This window comes from Aethalodelphis obliquidens, unplaced genomic scaffold (genome assembly GCF_003676395.1).
Source record: "Aethalodelphis obliquidens isolate GAN/ISIS:26980383/991018 unplaced genomic scaffold, ASM367639v1 scaffold47, whole genome shotgun sequence".
NCBI classification, from domain to species: domain Eukaryota; kingdom Metazoa; phylum Chordata; class Mammalia; order Artiodactyla; family Delphinidae; genus Aethalodelphis; species Aethalodelphis obliquidens.
In genome coordinates this window covers 485,809-502,270 of record NW_020837991.1, presented here as the reverse complement: position 1 = coordinate 502,270, position 16,462 = coordinate 485,809, and the positions used below count along the sequence as shown (strand labels likewise).

General features: G+C 40.8%; 1 protein-coding gene across 12 annotated transcripts in view; it reads right to left on the bottom strand.

Annotated features, from left to right (window-relative positions):
* The window catches only part of HERC2 (HECT and RLD domain containing E3 ubiquitin protein ligase 2), a 232,145-nt gene that overhangs the window by 136,105 nt on the left and 79,578 nt on the right, over positions 1 to 16,462 (bottom strand). For 9 of the 12 annotated variants that reach the window (XM_027082455.1, XM_027082463.1, XM_027082459.1 and 6 more), the window contains 10 exons: positions 13,091 to 13,275; positions 11,307 to 11,462; positions 10,419 to 10,604; positions 5,103 to 5,273; positions 4,610 to 4,713; positions 3,589 to 3,739; positions 1,036 to 1,250; positions 652 to 784; positions 425 to 552; positions 123 to 333 (listed from right to left, as the gene is read on the bottom strand). In XM_027082455.1, the coding sequence (XP_026938256.1) occupies positions 123 to 333; positions 425 to 552; positions 652 to 784; positions 1,036 to 1,250; positions 3,589 to 3,739; positions 4,610 to 4,713; positions 5,103 to 5,273; positions 10,419 to 10,604; positions 11,307 to 11,462; positions 13,091 to 13,275 (1,640 nt within the window). The remainder of the gene's footprint in view (positions 1 to 122; positions 334 to 424; positions 553 to 651; positions 785 to 1,035; positions 1,251 to 3,588; positions 3,740 to 4,609; positions 4,714 to 5,102; positions 5,274 to 10,418; positions 10,605 to 11,306; positions 11,463 to 13,090; positions 13,276 to 16,462) is intronic. The other 3 variants (XM_027082457.1, XM_027082462.1, XM_027082458.1) reach the window with 2 other exon arrangements.

Sequence of the window (16,462 nt, the reverse complement as noted above, 5' to 3'; positions counted from 1 at the left end):
ACCCTAAATACACATAACAAACATTATGGCACTTGTGAAAATGCTACAATAGGTGAGCAGCAGCCCACAGCCTCACTGCAACCACAGACACCTATACGGGGACACACTCTGAAAGAATCCTCCTTTTACCTTCTTACCTCTCTTCTTCCTTCGTTCTCGAATTATCTTCTGAGCTATCCTCCTCCAACGGGGCAAAGAACTTAACAGTTTAAACTTGGACATTATAGAGAGGTCATTACAAACTGCAGGTCTCAGTTCATTAAAGAGGAACCTCAAACGTTCAATGACTGGGGCACAGACCTCCTTGTAAGAACGGCCCTGTTCTTGATGTGTCTACAAAGTTAAATATGAAAGAACAACTTAACAACAAATACTTGGCCAACTGTCCAGAAGCACAGAAGGAAGAAAATCGAAATCTATTTACCTTAATGAGTGAGCATTTTGCTTGGTAGACAACTCTACAAACATCCACCACTGATTTAGGCAACGTTCTGTGCTTTACTTGCTCAATACCAAGTGTACCTGCATAAACTAAAGATAATGCCACGTGACCTGTAAAAGATATTTAAAAGAAAGGGCAGGGTAGAAATGAATGTGTACTACATGTCAGTTGAAAGATCTACAGTACAGCTACAATATTGAGCGTCATACCTAAATCTTCATGTTTTAAGAGGCAGCATAACAGCAAGCGGCCGACCTCCTCCACAGGATGCTCAGGAGGAAAGGTGATGGGTGTGGTCAAGTGGCACTGCCTACAGTACCTTTCTATCTGACACAGAAAGTCCTGCAACAGAAACAGCTGGAGGTAACTTCAGAGCCAACCTCACAACATCGTCAAGAATTCTAAACTAAGTGCCGTAGCTTCTAAAACCTCACCGGACATTGAACTGAACCAGCCTCTTACCTCAAAACCAGCTCTCCAAATAGTATGTAAACAAAGTCTGTGCTAAGCTAACCAAAGTCTGTGCTAAGGTGTTCACAAGTCAAAGTCCTAAGGTAAACAAAGGACGCTGAGTGTGGGAAGGCCTCACTCACCTTCACGTTGTGGTCTTGAATGTTATTGTCAGCAATGGCTTGCAGGAATGCCTGGGAATGGTCACCCAGCGCCCGTCTGTGGGAGTAGAGCCGGGACTTGCTGGCTGGAGTGCCCCCTGGAGAGCTACAGTGGTCCTCATCTTTCTCCTCATTGTAGCTGTAGTGGATCTGGCTAGTCTGCAGGCCTCCAGAGAAGATGGATGACTGAAGCCACTCTAGAGAGTGCACATGCAAACGTTAAAAAGAAACCTGAGTGCACTGTTCAGAAATAAATACTGAAAAAAAAAAAAAAAAAAGATAGAAAACTAAGTACTTCATTTAGGAGGTGAAATTCAGGATCATTCATATGAAAGTCACATCTAACATATTTACATAGATTGGTTTATAATTCCTATATCTATGTGAAAAAAAGTAACACTTTCTGGTTACTCAACACATCTTAAGCATGGTATCAGAACCCAATATAATTGTTCCAGATACCTGCTCAAACATGGAGCTGTCCAGTTCCACAGAAACCATGTGAAGACTAGAGCTATGCCTTCTAACAGGGAAAAGAGCACTGAGGCACCACTTACACAAGTAATCACCGATTTCAACTGGGATAACCACAGGCTACAAGTACTACAGGGGGAACGACCGTGCAGCAACAAGCCCCCGACTATTCGGGGGGACGGTAAGGAATTTGCTGTAATCTGGATGAAGACCAAGACGCTGAGCATCCAGCAGGAGAACAGCATGTGTGAAGGGTTCCATGAAGAAAAACATGCTCAGGGCAGCACATCTCCCTAGAGCATTAATCAATTAATAATAATAAGAGACTACTGAACATACAACACAAGATCGTTAAGTAAGGGATGGATACGTGGAAACCTGAGATCCAGTAGGCTATAAAGGAGACCTGTGTCGAGGCACAGGTCAGACCCCATAAGAACATGCCACCCATCAGTGCAAATAGGGATACTCATTGTAACTGCTATGAGTGAGATTCACCAAAGAATAATCGGTTTTTACATAACTACAGATTTTTTTTCAATAACTGTGCTATCAAAATATTCCTCCAAAACCCAAACAATCAAATCTGGGATGCACTCAATGTCCTTTTACTGGAAATTTCGATTTTAGAGCATTCAGGAGCATTCATCAAAGTGCCACATTAATTCTTCTAAAACACAAATGTGATCAGACCCTCCCTGAACCTCTCCATTTAGAACTCCCTCGTCTCTTTTTTTTAAAAAAATTTATTTTTTGTGGGTTTTTTTTTTATTTTTGGCTGCACTGGGTCTTCATTGCTGCATGGGCTTTCTCTAGTTGCAGCGAGCGGGGGCTACTCTTCGTTGCAGTGCATGGGCTTCTCATTGCAGTGGCTTCTCCTGTTGCAGAGCATGGGATCTAGGTGTGCGGGCTTCAGGAGTTACAGCACTCGGTCTCAGCAGTTGTGGCTTGCGGGCCCTAGAGCGCAGGCTCAGTAGTTGTGGCACATGGGCTTAGTTGCTCCGCGGCAGGTGGGATCTTCCTGGACCAGGGCTCGAACCCGTGTTCCCCGCATTGGCAGGCGGATTCTTAACCACTGTGCCACCAGGGAAGTCCCCTACAGGTCTTCAGAGGAAGAAAAGTCCACTGTCTTCGAGGCTCTGCAGACAGCAAAGCGCCCAGCACACACACCAAGGGTGTGCTCCAGAAAGCAGACTGAGCAGGCACCATGATCATCCCTGCCCACTAGCCTTCTCCCCCGACCCTACACATACACAAGCAGCTCGAAGCTGACTTTCTCAACGATGTTCTCACACACCCAGTCTGCTGGGGCTCCAATTTCAGGATGGCTCCACCTCCATGAAGTCTTTCCCTCCACCCCATCCCCACTTCCCCAACCACTTACAAATGTCTCCATTTTATCCTCTAACACCATCCAACCTGACCTGCTTACCATGTCTGGCTCATCATCACACAGGAAGCACCTGAGGGCAGAGGTGCACCTAATTCTACACCTACTACACCCATGTTAGAGACTAACATGGTAATTCACATGAGAAATTACTCGATAGATACTTGTTGGATAGTCAGTGAAAGACAGATGGAGAAATGCAAAAATATGTGAAGAGATATTTAAACCTATCATATGGGATAGGGAGAAAATGTAATACTTTAGGTGGTTACAAAGGCTGCCATCCCAAAATGTATTGGATTTGAGTCTGGTAAAAACGCAATGCTCAAACAGAACAGCATTCCTAAGAGGAACAGCCAATCCACATCACGTGGATTTCTAGGCACACAGGGGGACGTCAGTCAAGTTGAGCCGATCTGTTAGAGGATGCAGAAGTGAGACCACGCACAGGCCCAACATTCCTACATACCTGTTAGCTTCCTGTGCTGCCACAGATCGTGAGCACAAATGAAAGCCGCTCACAGCTATTTCTATTAACTGGTTTAGTCTCACTATCCTTATTTTTCCTCACCAATAACTGTGCTGATTCTTCCTGTTCTATTCTCAGTAGCACTTACAGCTCAGCTAAAATAACCTGCTAATCTGTTAGCAGAAAACAAAATTTTTCTTACTGGCGCATTCGACCTCAACTGGAGATAGCGGTGTGCTCGTAGCTAAATAGGAAGCGTGTAACCCAAGGAGTAGGCCCAGATTTCTTTCAGTGTCTATAAGAGGTGAAGACAGACTTCCCAAATCTGGTATGGTAACAATTTCTTGGTCAGGCTGCAAAAGACAAATTTCAACATTAGTATGATGAGATTAGTAGTATGAGAAAACAGCGTTAATTAACATTAAACCAAGACCAACAGCTTTAACCTTAAACAAGACATACTGCCATAATAAAGACTATATCCTATAATAGTGAGATCAGGCTGCTACCAAAATAACAGAAGATATAAAGCAGACAGTATATGCATAAGTCTGGTAGAAAATCCAAAGCAAGGATAAACCACTTGGCTAGAAAATTCCTTAGGGAATCAAATAGAAGTTGGAAAAGAAAAGGATCTAATGAAAATAATCTTAAATGTTGCCAGCCACATGACAATTTATAAACAAAGTTAATTTTTCCCTTCATAAAATGCTGCAAACATTACCCTTGAGGCATAACTTAATAAATTTTATTACCTCTGTATCCATATCTGGAAAGCCAATCCCAATATATGAATCCCAATGCTAATGAATATATAGAATGGACATATTTCTATTCTAAAAAATTATGCTACTAAATAGTTCCTCCCCAAAAATATATATCTCAAGATGGTAAGTCCTTCCAAATTTCTACATAGGATTACAATAAAATCATAAAGACAAAAAGTTAACCTCTTTTTTTTTGTGGAACAAGGTCTACATTTCTTACAAATTAACAATTTTAAAATAATTTTTCAAGGCTAATACATCATAAACTACATGAATAAATGTAAATTGATTTATGAAAAAACATCTCTAAAAGATCTTTGTGTTTATCACTTAATAATGACCCCCTCCCCCAAAAGATCCAACCAGCAATATTTCAGGGTAAAAACCACTTCTCAGAAATATCCAGAGAGGTTCTCCACTAAAGTCCACCTTGGTGCTCACTGCACACAGCCTCACCTCCAGATACTGGCCAACACAGAAGGCATGCATTGATTCCCGTGTGTCTTCAAACTGCAAAGCAGCTTCCAAAGCTACCACTGGGTCTTCCCCTACAAACTGAGCTGAAACATAACAAACAAAAGCAACATGACTTCAGTACAGTTTGCCTAGGCATTTATAGTAGAAATGGCAAGTAGGAAATAGATTAGGCAGGTTAACTCCAAAGTGAGGGTTACCACAGTAATGTGATCTCTCATCCTCTGCCAGGGCTGTCTGGGTCAACTCAGAACTTGGAACAAGTTCCAACAAGTGTTGGAACAAAAAATGCATAATGATAAGAAATTTTGCATATGTGCCTGAATTTGCTGTGATAGGACAGACCCCAAAGTCACTGACAGATTGAAATGTATGGGTGCTGGAGCAGTACTAAATTGATTATTTTAAACCACACGCTCTGCTTAAAATAACACATCTGAAACTACTAACCATGAAGTAAAAAGCGAGGCCTTACCAAGAATACTATTTCCTGTTAATGACTGCGTCTGGAAGTCCTTTATATCATACACTTTCCCATCAATCACAGTCCAGAAGCCTCCATCTTTATTATGGTTCTCCAAATCAGCTTTGCGTATAAGCGTCACTTCCTCATTATTTCTACAGTTCTGACCTGTAAAAAATGACTCTGTGTATACAGAAACCAAAGTCAATGAATCAATAGATCAATAGATGACATGACTAGTACAAACTGTGTGAAAGAACTACGAGGTGAAATAGACAAATCCGCAAACAATGAGAAATTAGCATACCTCTTCCTGTAACTGTCACCACAAACAAAACTTCAGCAAGGACACAGAATGATTTAAAAACAAAAACACCACATGAACAGCATGAATAGCAAGTCTGGCCATATACCAAGCATTAGAGCAAATCTCAAAAGATTTCAAATAAGTCAAGTTACACAGCAGGGACACTGACTACAACTGCAGTTAAGTTAGAAATAGGTAACGGAATTCCCCGGGGGCCCAGTGGTTAGGACTCCACGCTTTCACTGCCAAGGGCCTAGGTTCAATCTCGCAAGCCGTGTGGTACCGCCAAAAATAAATAAATAAGTAAATAAACAAACGAATGAATAGCAGAAACAGGTAACAAAAAATAAATTAAAACCTCTACATATTTGAAAATTATAAAATATATTTCATAAATTCCCAGAAAAAAATGACTACGGAAATCAGACAACTGAAATGAACAATAATGAAAATACTACAAATCAACACTTGTGACATACAGCTAAATGTATGTTTGAGGGCATTTCTACCTTTAAATGTATATATTAGGAAAAAAGAAAAGCTAAAAAGTTAACAAACATAAAATCAATAAAATTCAATGAGTTCATAATGATACTCAAAAAAAAAAAAAGAAAACCTCATGGGTCACCTTTGGAAGCATTAGGACTCCAACTTAATATTACAAAAAATGGTTAATGAGGGGTGGGGTGGTGGTGAATCAAGCCAGGATCACATCCTCCCTGTGCAAACTGTATCTTATGCTACCAAAGAGCTGAGGGCAAGGTTGCTGGGGGACTGCACAGAGGACACGTTATACATGAACTCCCTGGTCCATGTGAACAGAAGTGAAGGTGGGGCCGCCCACCATCACAGGCCTCTGAGCTGATGAAACAAAAAGCGCACACACTCTGACCCATCAAAACTGAATCCGAATCTCATTAAGCCTATACATAGTATCAGCAGTTTACAGAAAATGTAACTGACAGAAGATGTTAAGATTTGAAGAAGAAAATGCAATCAACCAAGTTCAGAAAATGTGAAATTCTCCAGAACAGATGTCCTACTTCTTTGAAAAATAAACAGTTTGACAAAAGAGAGGGAGAGGAGAGCCTGGAAATAGCTGTTGGGGAAAAAGAGACTCAAGTATGTATCACCCAACTGCAACGTACAGAACTTGTTTAGATCCTGACTCAAAATAACCACTAATAAAAAGATTAATCAATCACTGTTAATCTTAGGACAATGAGATTGTGGTTTTATTCTCCCAAAAAAGTTCTTATCATCTTCTTATCAGGTGAAGTGTATGAAAATGTTTTAAAGACAGAAATATGCTTTAAAATAATACAATCAATCAATCAGATAGAAAGTGTAGGAATGCTTCGGGAATGTGAGTTGTTTTTTTTGGCCACACCACGCAGCATGTGGGATCTTAGTTCCCAACGGGGAATGGAACCCGTGCCCCCTGCATGGAAGCTCAGAGTCCTAACCACTGAAATGCCAGGAAAGTCCCCAGGATTGTGAATACTTTTTATTCTACATTCATTTTATTATTCTCTCTTTTATCTCTGTTAGAAAACTTTCAAAATAAACATATTACAAAAACATCAGTATGCTAACAATTATCATTTCTCAGAAAGTTAGAAAAATGTCAGATTAAACCCTAAGAAAGAAGAAAAATAAAGAAAGAAAGAACAGTGTGGTATCAGCATAATGACAGACATTTGGATCAACAGAATAGAGAGCCCAGAAATAAATCCTCACAATATATAGTCAAATGATTTTTTTGACAAGGGTGGCAAGACCATTCAATGGGGAAAAAAGGACAGTCTTTAGAAATAAATGGTGCTGGGAAAACTGAATATTCAATTGCAAATGAATCAAGTTGGACCCCTACCTTTCACCATACACAAAAATTAACTCAAAATAGATTAAAGTCCTAAACATAAGAGCTAAAACTATAAAACAGAAAACTCTTGGACTTCCCTGGCAGTCCAGTGGTTGAGACTCTGCATTTCCAAGGCAAGGGGCGCGGGTTTGATCCCTGGTCGGGGAACTAAGATCCCACATGCTGAACGGCGCAGTCAAAAAAAAAAAAAAACGTGTGTGTGTGTGTGTGTGTGTGTGTGTGTGTCTTAGAAGAAAACATAGGAGGAAAGCTTAATGACACTGGATTTGGCAATGATATTTTTAGACAAAACACCAAATGCACAGACAACCTTCATCCAAAAAAAAATCAAAGTACACTATCAACAGAATGAAAAAGCAACCCACAGAATGAGAGAAAATATTTGCAAATCATATATATCCAGAATACATAAGAAACTCCTACAACTCTACAATAACAACAAAAAAATCTGGCTCAAAAGTAGGAAAAAGAGGGATTCCCCGGTGGTCCAGTGGTTAGGACTCTGCACTTCCACTGCAGGGGGCACGGGTTCAATCCCTGGTCAGGGAACTAAGATCACACAGGATGGCAAAAAAACAAAAGTTGGAAAAAGACTTGAAAAGACATTTCTCCAAAGATATGCACATAGTCAACAGGCACATAAACAGATGCACAACACCACTAATCATTAGGGAAAACCAAATCAAAACTACAATGTAATACCACTTCATCCAAACAGGATGGCTATTATTTAAAAAACAGACAAGTGTTGGCAAAGAGGTGGAGAAATTAGAACCCTTCCTTGTGCATTGCCTGCGGGAATATAAAATGGTACAGCTACTGTGGAAAACAGTATGGCAATTCCTTAAGAAATTAAACATGGAATTATCATATGATTCAGCAATCCCACTTTTGGCTATATACCCAAAAGAAGTGAAAGCAGGGACTCAGACATCTACACAGTCATATTCACAGCAGCGTTAGTCACAACAGCCAAAAGGTGAAAACAGTCAAGTATCCATCAACAGATGAATGGATAAAAAAGGTGTGGTTTGTATATGTGTGTGTATACACACACACACACATATATACACCATATATACATATATATATACCAAATATATGTGATGGAATACTACTCAGCCATAAAAAAGAATGAAATTTTGCCATTTGTGACAACATGGATGGAAAAAAACTGTAGAATCATCAAGAGTTGCAGAAAAAGTATTTGATGAAACTTAATATCCATTCACGGGACTTCCCTGGTGGCACAGTGGTTAAGAATCCACCTGCCAATGCAGGGGACACGGATTCAATCCCTGGTGCAGGAAGATCCCACATGCCAGGGAGCAACTAAGCCCATGAGCCACAACTACTGAGTCTGCGCTCTAAAGCCCACGAGCCACAACTACTGAGCCCACGTGCTGCAACTACCGAAGCCCGCACACCTAGAGCCCATTCTCCACAACAAGAGAAGCCACCGCAATGAGAAGCCCGCGCACCACAACGAAGAGTAGTCCCTCCTCGCCGCAACTAGAGAAAGCCCACGCACAGCAACAAAGACTCAACACAGCCGAAAATAAATAAATAAAATATAAATAAATAATTTTAAAAATCCATTCACCATTAAAGACTCATCACAAAGCAGAAACAGAAGGAAACAAACTTAATATTTTAAGGTATCTACAAAGAAAGTCCTACAGCAAACATCATACTTCATGTGCGAACTCTGGGAAGTTTTCCCTCTGCTCTTAGGAACAAGACAAGGATGCCCATTATCACCATTTCTATTCCACAGTGCACTAGAAGTGCCAGCAAGTGCAATATTTCCAGGGCAAAGCTCTGTGCTCAGAAGCAGACACGGGCAGAGTCACCTGATTCAGACAAAAGTGGCACTCTAGAGGAGAGACCACAACGGTCCTTTCACCCAAGCGTGCTGCCACAACAATCCTACGGACAAAATGCATATGGAAAAAAATGGCATGCGATCTCTTGGCACAGAGGAGGGACAGGGAGAACTCCCACACTTTGTAGAGATGAGGCACAATCACTGTGGAAACCTGGCATTCTGTACTAAAACACGCCTTACAAACCACCAAGCAAAAGACATGAGGATGTTTAAACAACTAAGTTGTTATGGGGAACATGTCTATCTGATAAAATGATCAAGAGAAGCAGGGGAGCGGCAAGCACACAAGCCCAGAGAGGGGAATCTTTCAGGGAGACAGAGACAGTGTTTGGGAGGGTCCTGCTTAATGAACAGCTTCCCCTGTGATCAGTCCCAAAGCTGCTTTCGGTACTTTCGCGTCCATGTTATACTTCACAATAAAAAAAGGTTTTACAATGAGTATGTTTGAACTGCTGATCAAGTTATATGCCTTCAACCATACACAGTAAACAGACAAAAGTCACAAATGACCATTTAAGTTCACAACAGTAGATGAATCGCGTTGAAAATATTAGCTATACTAAAAAATAAAAAATTATGCTCAATATCCTAAGGTCAGTTATTTTCCTCAGGACAACTGTTACTTTTCGTTTTAAGCTCCTATGTTATAGAAATGACAATCTACAATGGCATAAGAAAAGGCCTACCTTGCTTGAGCTTTCCTATAAAACGAAAGTTGAACCACAACTTCAATTAATTCTGTGAGTTCAGGAAGTCATAATACTTAGATTCAAAAGCATCAAAATTCAAAACTTTGAGAAGACAAGTTTCATTCCAATTTGGTAAGCACTCGAGACAGTACGGATGGGAAGTGCTCAGCTGACTATGGGAACTCCATAACTCATGTCACATAACACCAATGAGTTTAAGAAAGTCCTCCCATATTAATGTCTGCCTCCAAAGTGGGACCATATCTAACCACCTCAACAGTACCTTCTGGAGACAATTTCCAAGAAAGGGTTTTCCAGAATGTTCTAAAATAATCCAATTTGGGATGTAACAACCATTTCTAACAGAAAAATTTTCCTTAAATATAACCCAAATCTGTTCTGATTTGGATTATCTTTGTTTTCCATTTACACTACCATCAGTGAAAATGGCAATAACTGGTCTTCCTTTGTTAAATAGTCTTTCAAATGAAAAGGCAAGAACAGAATAGACTAGGACAAAACTTTCCTCAGTGAAAGTCTTTAAGTTAAGATGCCATACCCATGATGCCGGGCCAGGCTAACTCTTCATGGTCGTCCCTTTCCTTTCCTGGTGCCAGGTGGTTGAACCGATCCAGATGTTCTAACAGGCCACCCAGCAGAGGGACAGCTCCAGCCTCCTGCATGAGACCAGCATTTTTACTGAGCAGAAGCACTACAGAAACTACTAGTTCTGGAAGGAGAATACCTACATTTAAAAAGAAAAAAAAAAGGCATAAGATTTAAACAAAAGTGTTCATCCTATTAAAACCATTCTGTAAGCTTGTGCTATGTTTAAATTCTGATAAATCACAAAATAAGGAATGCTCGTCCTTTAGCATATTTCTACAGGATTATTTTATCTTTCATTCTGAAAGAAACAAATATAGGTATCAAACAGAAGCCTCTGAGTTATAAGAATACTTTTCAAAAACACTGTGTTTCAACACAAAAGTATTAACTAGGGTCTTTTACTGAGAAAACTAAGTGTTTGCCACTAAGCTTATTATCAGAAAAAAGGCACTCAATACTCTGTCACAGAATTAACTTGAAAAAATATTAAGCAATATAGGAATTTATTAAGGTCCTAAAAGGGGCAACTAATTCTTATGCTGCTGAAATAAAATCAGACAATTACCATTAACCTCATTATTGAAGTGTTAATAATGGTGGTATGACTCTAAATCACCAATTATATGTATCACTGTATGTGATACAGTGACGTGACTCCCATACCAGGTTGCTCAACCACAGAACTGTCAGTAACTAAAAAAAACGAAAGGAGAAAGGGCTACAGGACTAGAAGATGTATGGGGTAAAGGCATGCAGGTTTACCACAAAATGATAAATTTTAAATCTCATCAATCTCGGAAAAAGATACATGTCCACATTTAGGAAACAAGGTAAGTACCAGTGAAGTCCCCTTCCACAATGCAGGCCACCTCTGCAAAGTGCCTCCAGCTAGTGGAAGCAATGCTGGCTGCCACGGGCAGTATATCTCCAATGTGTGTGCACAAAAGGGCTGTGTACTTCTTCAGCAAGGAACCAACTCCCATTAGTTCAGGACCTGAAAGGAAGATTTAGACAATTTCATTTGCACTATTAAAATTTACTTTGTAAATAAACTTCATCGTTCCACTAGTCTACTCTCATCTATACGTATTTTACCTATAATAATTTTCTCAAACAGGAGCGGTTAATCTTACTTATTTAGTCCTTGGCTCCTTTTATATCACATAATTTGAGAAACTGAATTTGGATATACTGATTTTTATACACTGCACTATATAGTATCTAAAAACTTCAAGTAAAAATACTAAAGTCATAACTTAGAGTTCTAAAACCTTATATCCAATATACATGTTTTCTAAGTCCAAGACTTAATGCCTGAAAATTACTCCCAGTGAACAAAGTTAGGCATTTTTCAATCTTATAAAAATCTTCAACTTTTCGGAGCTTTCCTGGCGGTCCTGTGGTTAAGACTCCACAATCCCAATGCAGGGGGCCCTGGTTCGATCCCTAGTCAGGGAACGAGATCCCACACATGGCAGCGAAGATCCTGCGTGCTGCAACTAAGGCCCAGCACAGCCAAATAAATAAATATTTAAAAAAAAAAAAAAACTTCAACTTTTCCTCCTACATGGCTCTTAAAAGCTTTTTAGTTCTTGTAATTTTATGACATTGAGATGGTCACCTCTTTCAGACTGAAATGGTTCACCGATTTCAACCTGAAATTTTCCATCCTCTACAAGTGCCTAACGATTTTCAGGAAGTAACAAAATTGTTTTAGACCATACTGGCTATAAAAATATTAACAGGGCTTCCCTGGTGGCGGAGTAGTTGAGAGTCCGCCTGCCGATGCAGGGGACACGGGTTCGTGCCCTGGTCCGGGAAGATCCCACATGCCGCAAAGCGGCTGGGCCTGTGAGCCATGGCCGCTGAGCCTGCGCGTCCGGAGCCTGTGCTCCGCAACGGGAGAGGCCACAACAGAGAGAGGCCCGCATACCGCAAAAAAAAAAAAAAATTAACAAAAGTAGCAAACCTTTCCATCACTGACAGAGAAAACTACCTTATAAAGAGGCAGGCACTCCTTTTGGAGTTTGTGGAAAGTGCTCTACTCTACGTTGTACACAGGACTGAGCACTTATGTATCATCCTATTTTCATTCTCACAGGCACCCTCAAGTCTTCTTAACCTAACTCTGTAGGTGAGCAATCTACAGCCCCCAGGAGACTTAGTCCCGTGTCCAACAGCTAATAAACCAGAGCTATAACTGAGATTCAGTCTTCCTTCAACAATAATGCATTCCTCCTACTACACCCATCTAGCTTACCAGGGTGACATACAAACATTAGGTCACTATTTCGTCCCCACATTATGTCAATCTCTAACAGTCCACAACTAACCTGTTGAATAAGTCTGATAAATCTTCTGTAAGACTGACCTGAACATAAAGGATGCTATTTCTCATGTCTAAGGAATTTAAATGTTAACACAATGAAATAAAAAATATTGATGAGTCTAATATAGAAATATCTGTCCAAAAAAAGTGGATGCAAAATGAAATCCCCCAAAATTGGTGCATCTAACAGTATAAGAACTACACATCTGGGCCATGCAGAATAGGCATGTCAAGAAGCCTAAATAAAAAAGCCAAAATACACACAAGACACTTTAACATTTTAAGTAACTTACTAGAAATATCTGAAGTCTGACCAACATTTTCTCCTGGATAAAGTTTACTGATAAGTAAGCGCTGAAAACGCAGCAACAAATCCAATGAAGCAGATCTCTCATGACTATGTTGCTCAAAGTCTAGACATGATGATATCCGACGGGCAACATCTTTCAATCTGGCTACTGTCTGAGAAGCAATGTTTCTATGCAGGAGAAAGAGGATTGCAAAATTAAACAAGTTATGCTTGTTTTTAAAGGGGGAGAGGAGTTGTAAAAAAAAAAAATCACAACATAAACTAAAATCAGAAATAAAGATCATACACCCAAGTGACCTGCAGCTGGCTTCCTTCCCCAAATGTGTGTCAGCTGTATCTGCAATAAGCACACCTCATTCAAAACTGAGCAGAGGCACACGGAAGACACAAGAGGTAGAATGATACCCTTTGCTTTATAGATGTGCTCCTAAGAGTTGCATGGAACAGTCCAAAATGATAGAAAAACCCTGTACAAACCTTTGGAAGGAAAAGTAACTTATTATTTTTTGTCCAAATCTGCATTTCAAATATAAATGTGACACTATCCTTAAAGACAAGACCCACTAGCATTTCTGCATCTGCCTCACAAGTGTGCCTTCAGACTTAATCAAGTAAACACCCGGGTGGGCCATGTGGGGGGATACCCAGGGCTCAGAAACTACAGGAAGGAAGACAAAGGGGGCACAAATAAAACAGGTCAGAGTAAGAGATGCTCAAAGAACACGGCAGCAAGGAAAGGAGCAGAGGATCCAATTCCAACTGCAGGATCCAACTTGAGCCATGAACCATCAGTAAGTAAATGGGGAGAAAAGAAAGTACAATTAGAAGAGTAGTAAGTGTTCTGTTTCCATGAGCAGAATGCAAAGGAACCTGGGCACAGAGGTCAAAACAAGGAAGGGGAGTGGACACAGTGGACACTGTAGGTGATGGAGTGCCAGGCTGCTGGCACTAGATTCTGCAATGCTGAGCCACCAGTTTTGAAAGGAAAGTGACATCCTGTTTGTGTCCGAGAAAGGTAACTAAAGTCAGTGAGAAAGCAGATTTTAGAGGGCACAGGGAACACCAGATAAGACCCTGCCACCCAGGGACAGTCTTGGCGCCAGGTGAACAAGGTCTGATCCGTGATACTGAAGACAGAAGGAAGGAAGTTAGTGAAATTAAAGAGCCGAAGCAGATGGGCTTCCCGGGTGGCGCAGTGGTTGAGAGTCCGCCTGCCGGTGCAGGGGATACGGGTTCGTGCCCCAGTCCGGGAGGATCCCACATGCCGTGGAGCGGCTGGGCCCATGAGCCATGGCCGCTGAGCCTGCGCGTCCAGAGCCTGTGCTCCGCAACGGGAGAGGCCACAGCAGTGAGAGGCCCGCGTACAGCAAAAAAAAAAAAAAAAAAGAGCCGAAGCAGAGCCTGGAACTTCTGTCAGTGTAGCTCCACCACAGCAGCCCCAACCCAGCCAGAAGGGTGAGAGCCAGCGGCTGACAGCTGGCACTGTCACTGGGGAGGCGAGTCTGGAGCCTCTGCACAACACCAAGCCACGGAAGAGGATTCTGCTCCACTTCTTTGATTTCTAACGTAACAGCAGGTTTGAGGAGAACCTCTGTCAATCGCACCAGCCCCCAGCGTTCATCCACTACAGCAGTGGAGTGAGGACAGGAGCAGAAGACACACATCAACTCACGTCCACAGAGTTGAGAAGAAAGAGCAGTAGGGACCCCTGGCTTGTGCTCAGCACTCCCAGCCACACAAAAGCAGGTGGATGCTCAGGGCCTCACCTGTGGTCCACCTCACCTTTCTGCTCCACGACCTGATAACCTGACCTGATAACCATATCACAATAGAAGAAAAGGTCTGGAATCTGGGTTTTATGCCATACATGATGGAGCAAAAGACAGTAATAAAATACAATACAAATGTTAACTTATTTCCCTAATACAAAATTCAGAATCATAATCAAAGTGTGTAATTCTGATAGAGTTCATTAATTTAAACATCTTCACAGCTCTCTATTGCCAAATATAAATGGTTTTCTGTGGTTCTTTGCCAGCATAAGAGTTACTCTGAAATCTGTTTCATGGCTTACTTTTGGGAAGCTGCAGTTTCTCCAACCTGTATTCCAAAGAATAAAATATAGGAAATGTCTCCAAAATCTCCAAAATGTAACTCTTTAGACTATTTTTCAACAACTGCATCAGCCAAGAGGTATTTAGACTCCATACACTGAGTCTCCTTTAGTCACAGACACTTAAGGTAAGAAATAAATGTTAAAGTTTATCTCTGCAAGGGGAGGGGCACATCATCTATGCTTATGAAAGGACCCTGGAGCATAGGCATTCTGTTAGTGAGAGGGCTGTACATGCATTTTTCTTTTTCTGTTTTCCAAAAATTTTTAAGGTACTATTTACTCCATGTTTCAGTTTTTGTTTTGTATTTTCCAAACAGGTACATTTTCATTATAAATCTGCTGTGGAGCCAACTCCTCCCTGCATGCCAAAGGAACCAAAAGTAAAGAGGAAGGTTCAGAAGACAATGTGCGAGGATGGGCTAGAGAGCACTGTCCAATGGAAAAGTACTGCCAGGGAGTCACATGTGTACTTTAAAATGTCTACCAGTCACATAAATAAAGATAAAAAGAACATGTAAAATCAGTATTAATAATGTACTTATCCCCATATATTTAAAATATTATCATTTCAACATAAAACCAATAAGAAAAGGCATTGAGATATTTATATTAGTTTTTTGAAGACACAAAGTCTTCAAAAGCCACTGTGTATTTTGTACATACAGCACATCTCAATTCAGATAACTAAATTTTCACTGCAAATACTTGATCTGCACTTAAGTCTCATAAAAATGCAGAGCTGAAAAGGTAAATTCATATGGCCAAGTTATTCCAAACATAATTACAAGTTTTCTAATAGCTGAATCATGTCTAAGTTTTTTAATTTTAATTTTAATAAAAAATAAAAACTCAGTGTCTCAGCTACACCGGACACCCACAGGCAAATGTGGCAAATGATTGCCAGACTGAACAGCACAGGGGTAGGTAGGCTAAGATGGACAGGTCTCTACACACCAAGGGAACAAGTAGTCTGAACAAGCAGGAGAGCTGGCCCCTCATGGGAACAGTAACCTAAGACAGGACTGAGGTCAGAGAACCCAGCACTGGCTCTCTGCCAGTGACACCAGCGGGCCCAGACACAGCCTCCTCGGCAAAGGAAGGGGCGGTCAAGAACACGGAAAATCACATCTTGAGATACTGCTTTTGCTTTAAAACTTCTCCAGAGACCTTTACCTTTTCACTCCAAAACACTCAGTGTTCATTTTCTCACTTGACCCTCGATTAACTCTGCAAGATAAA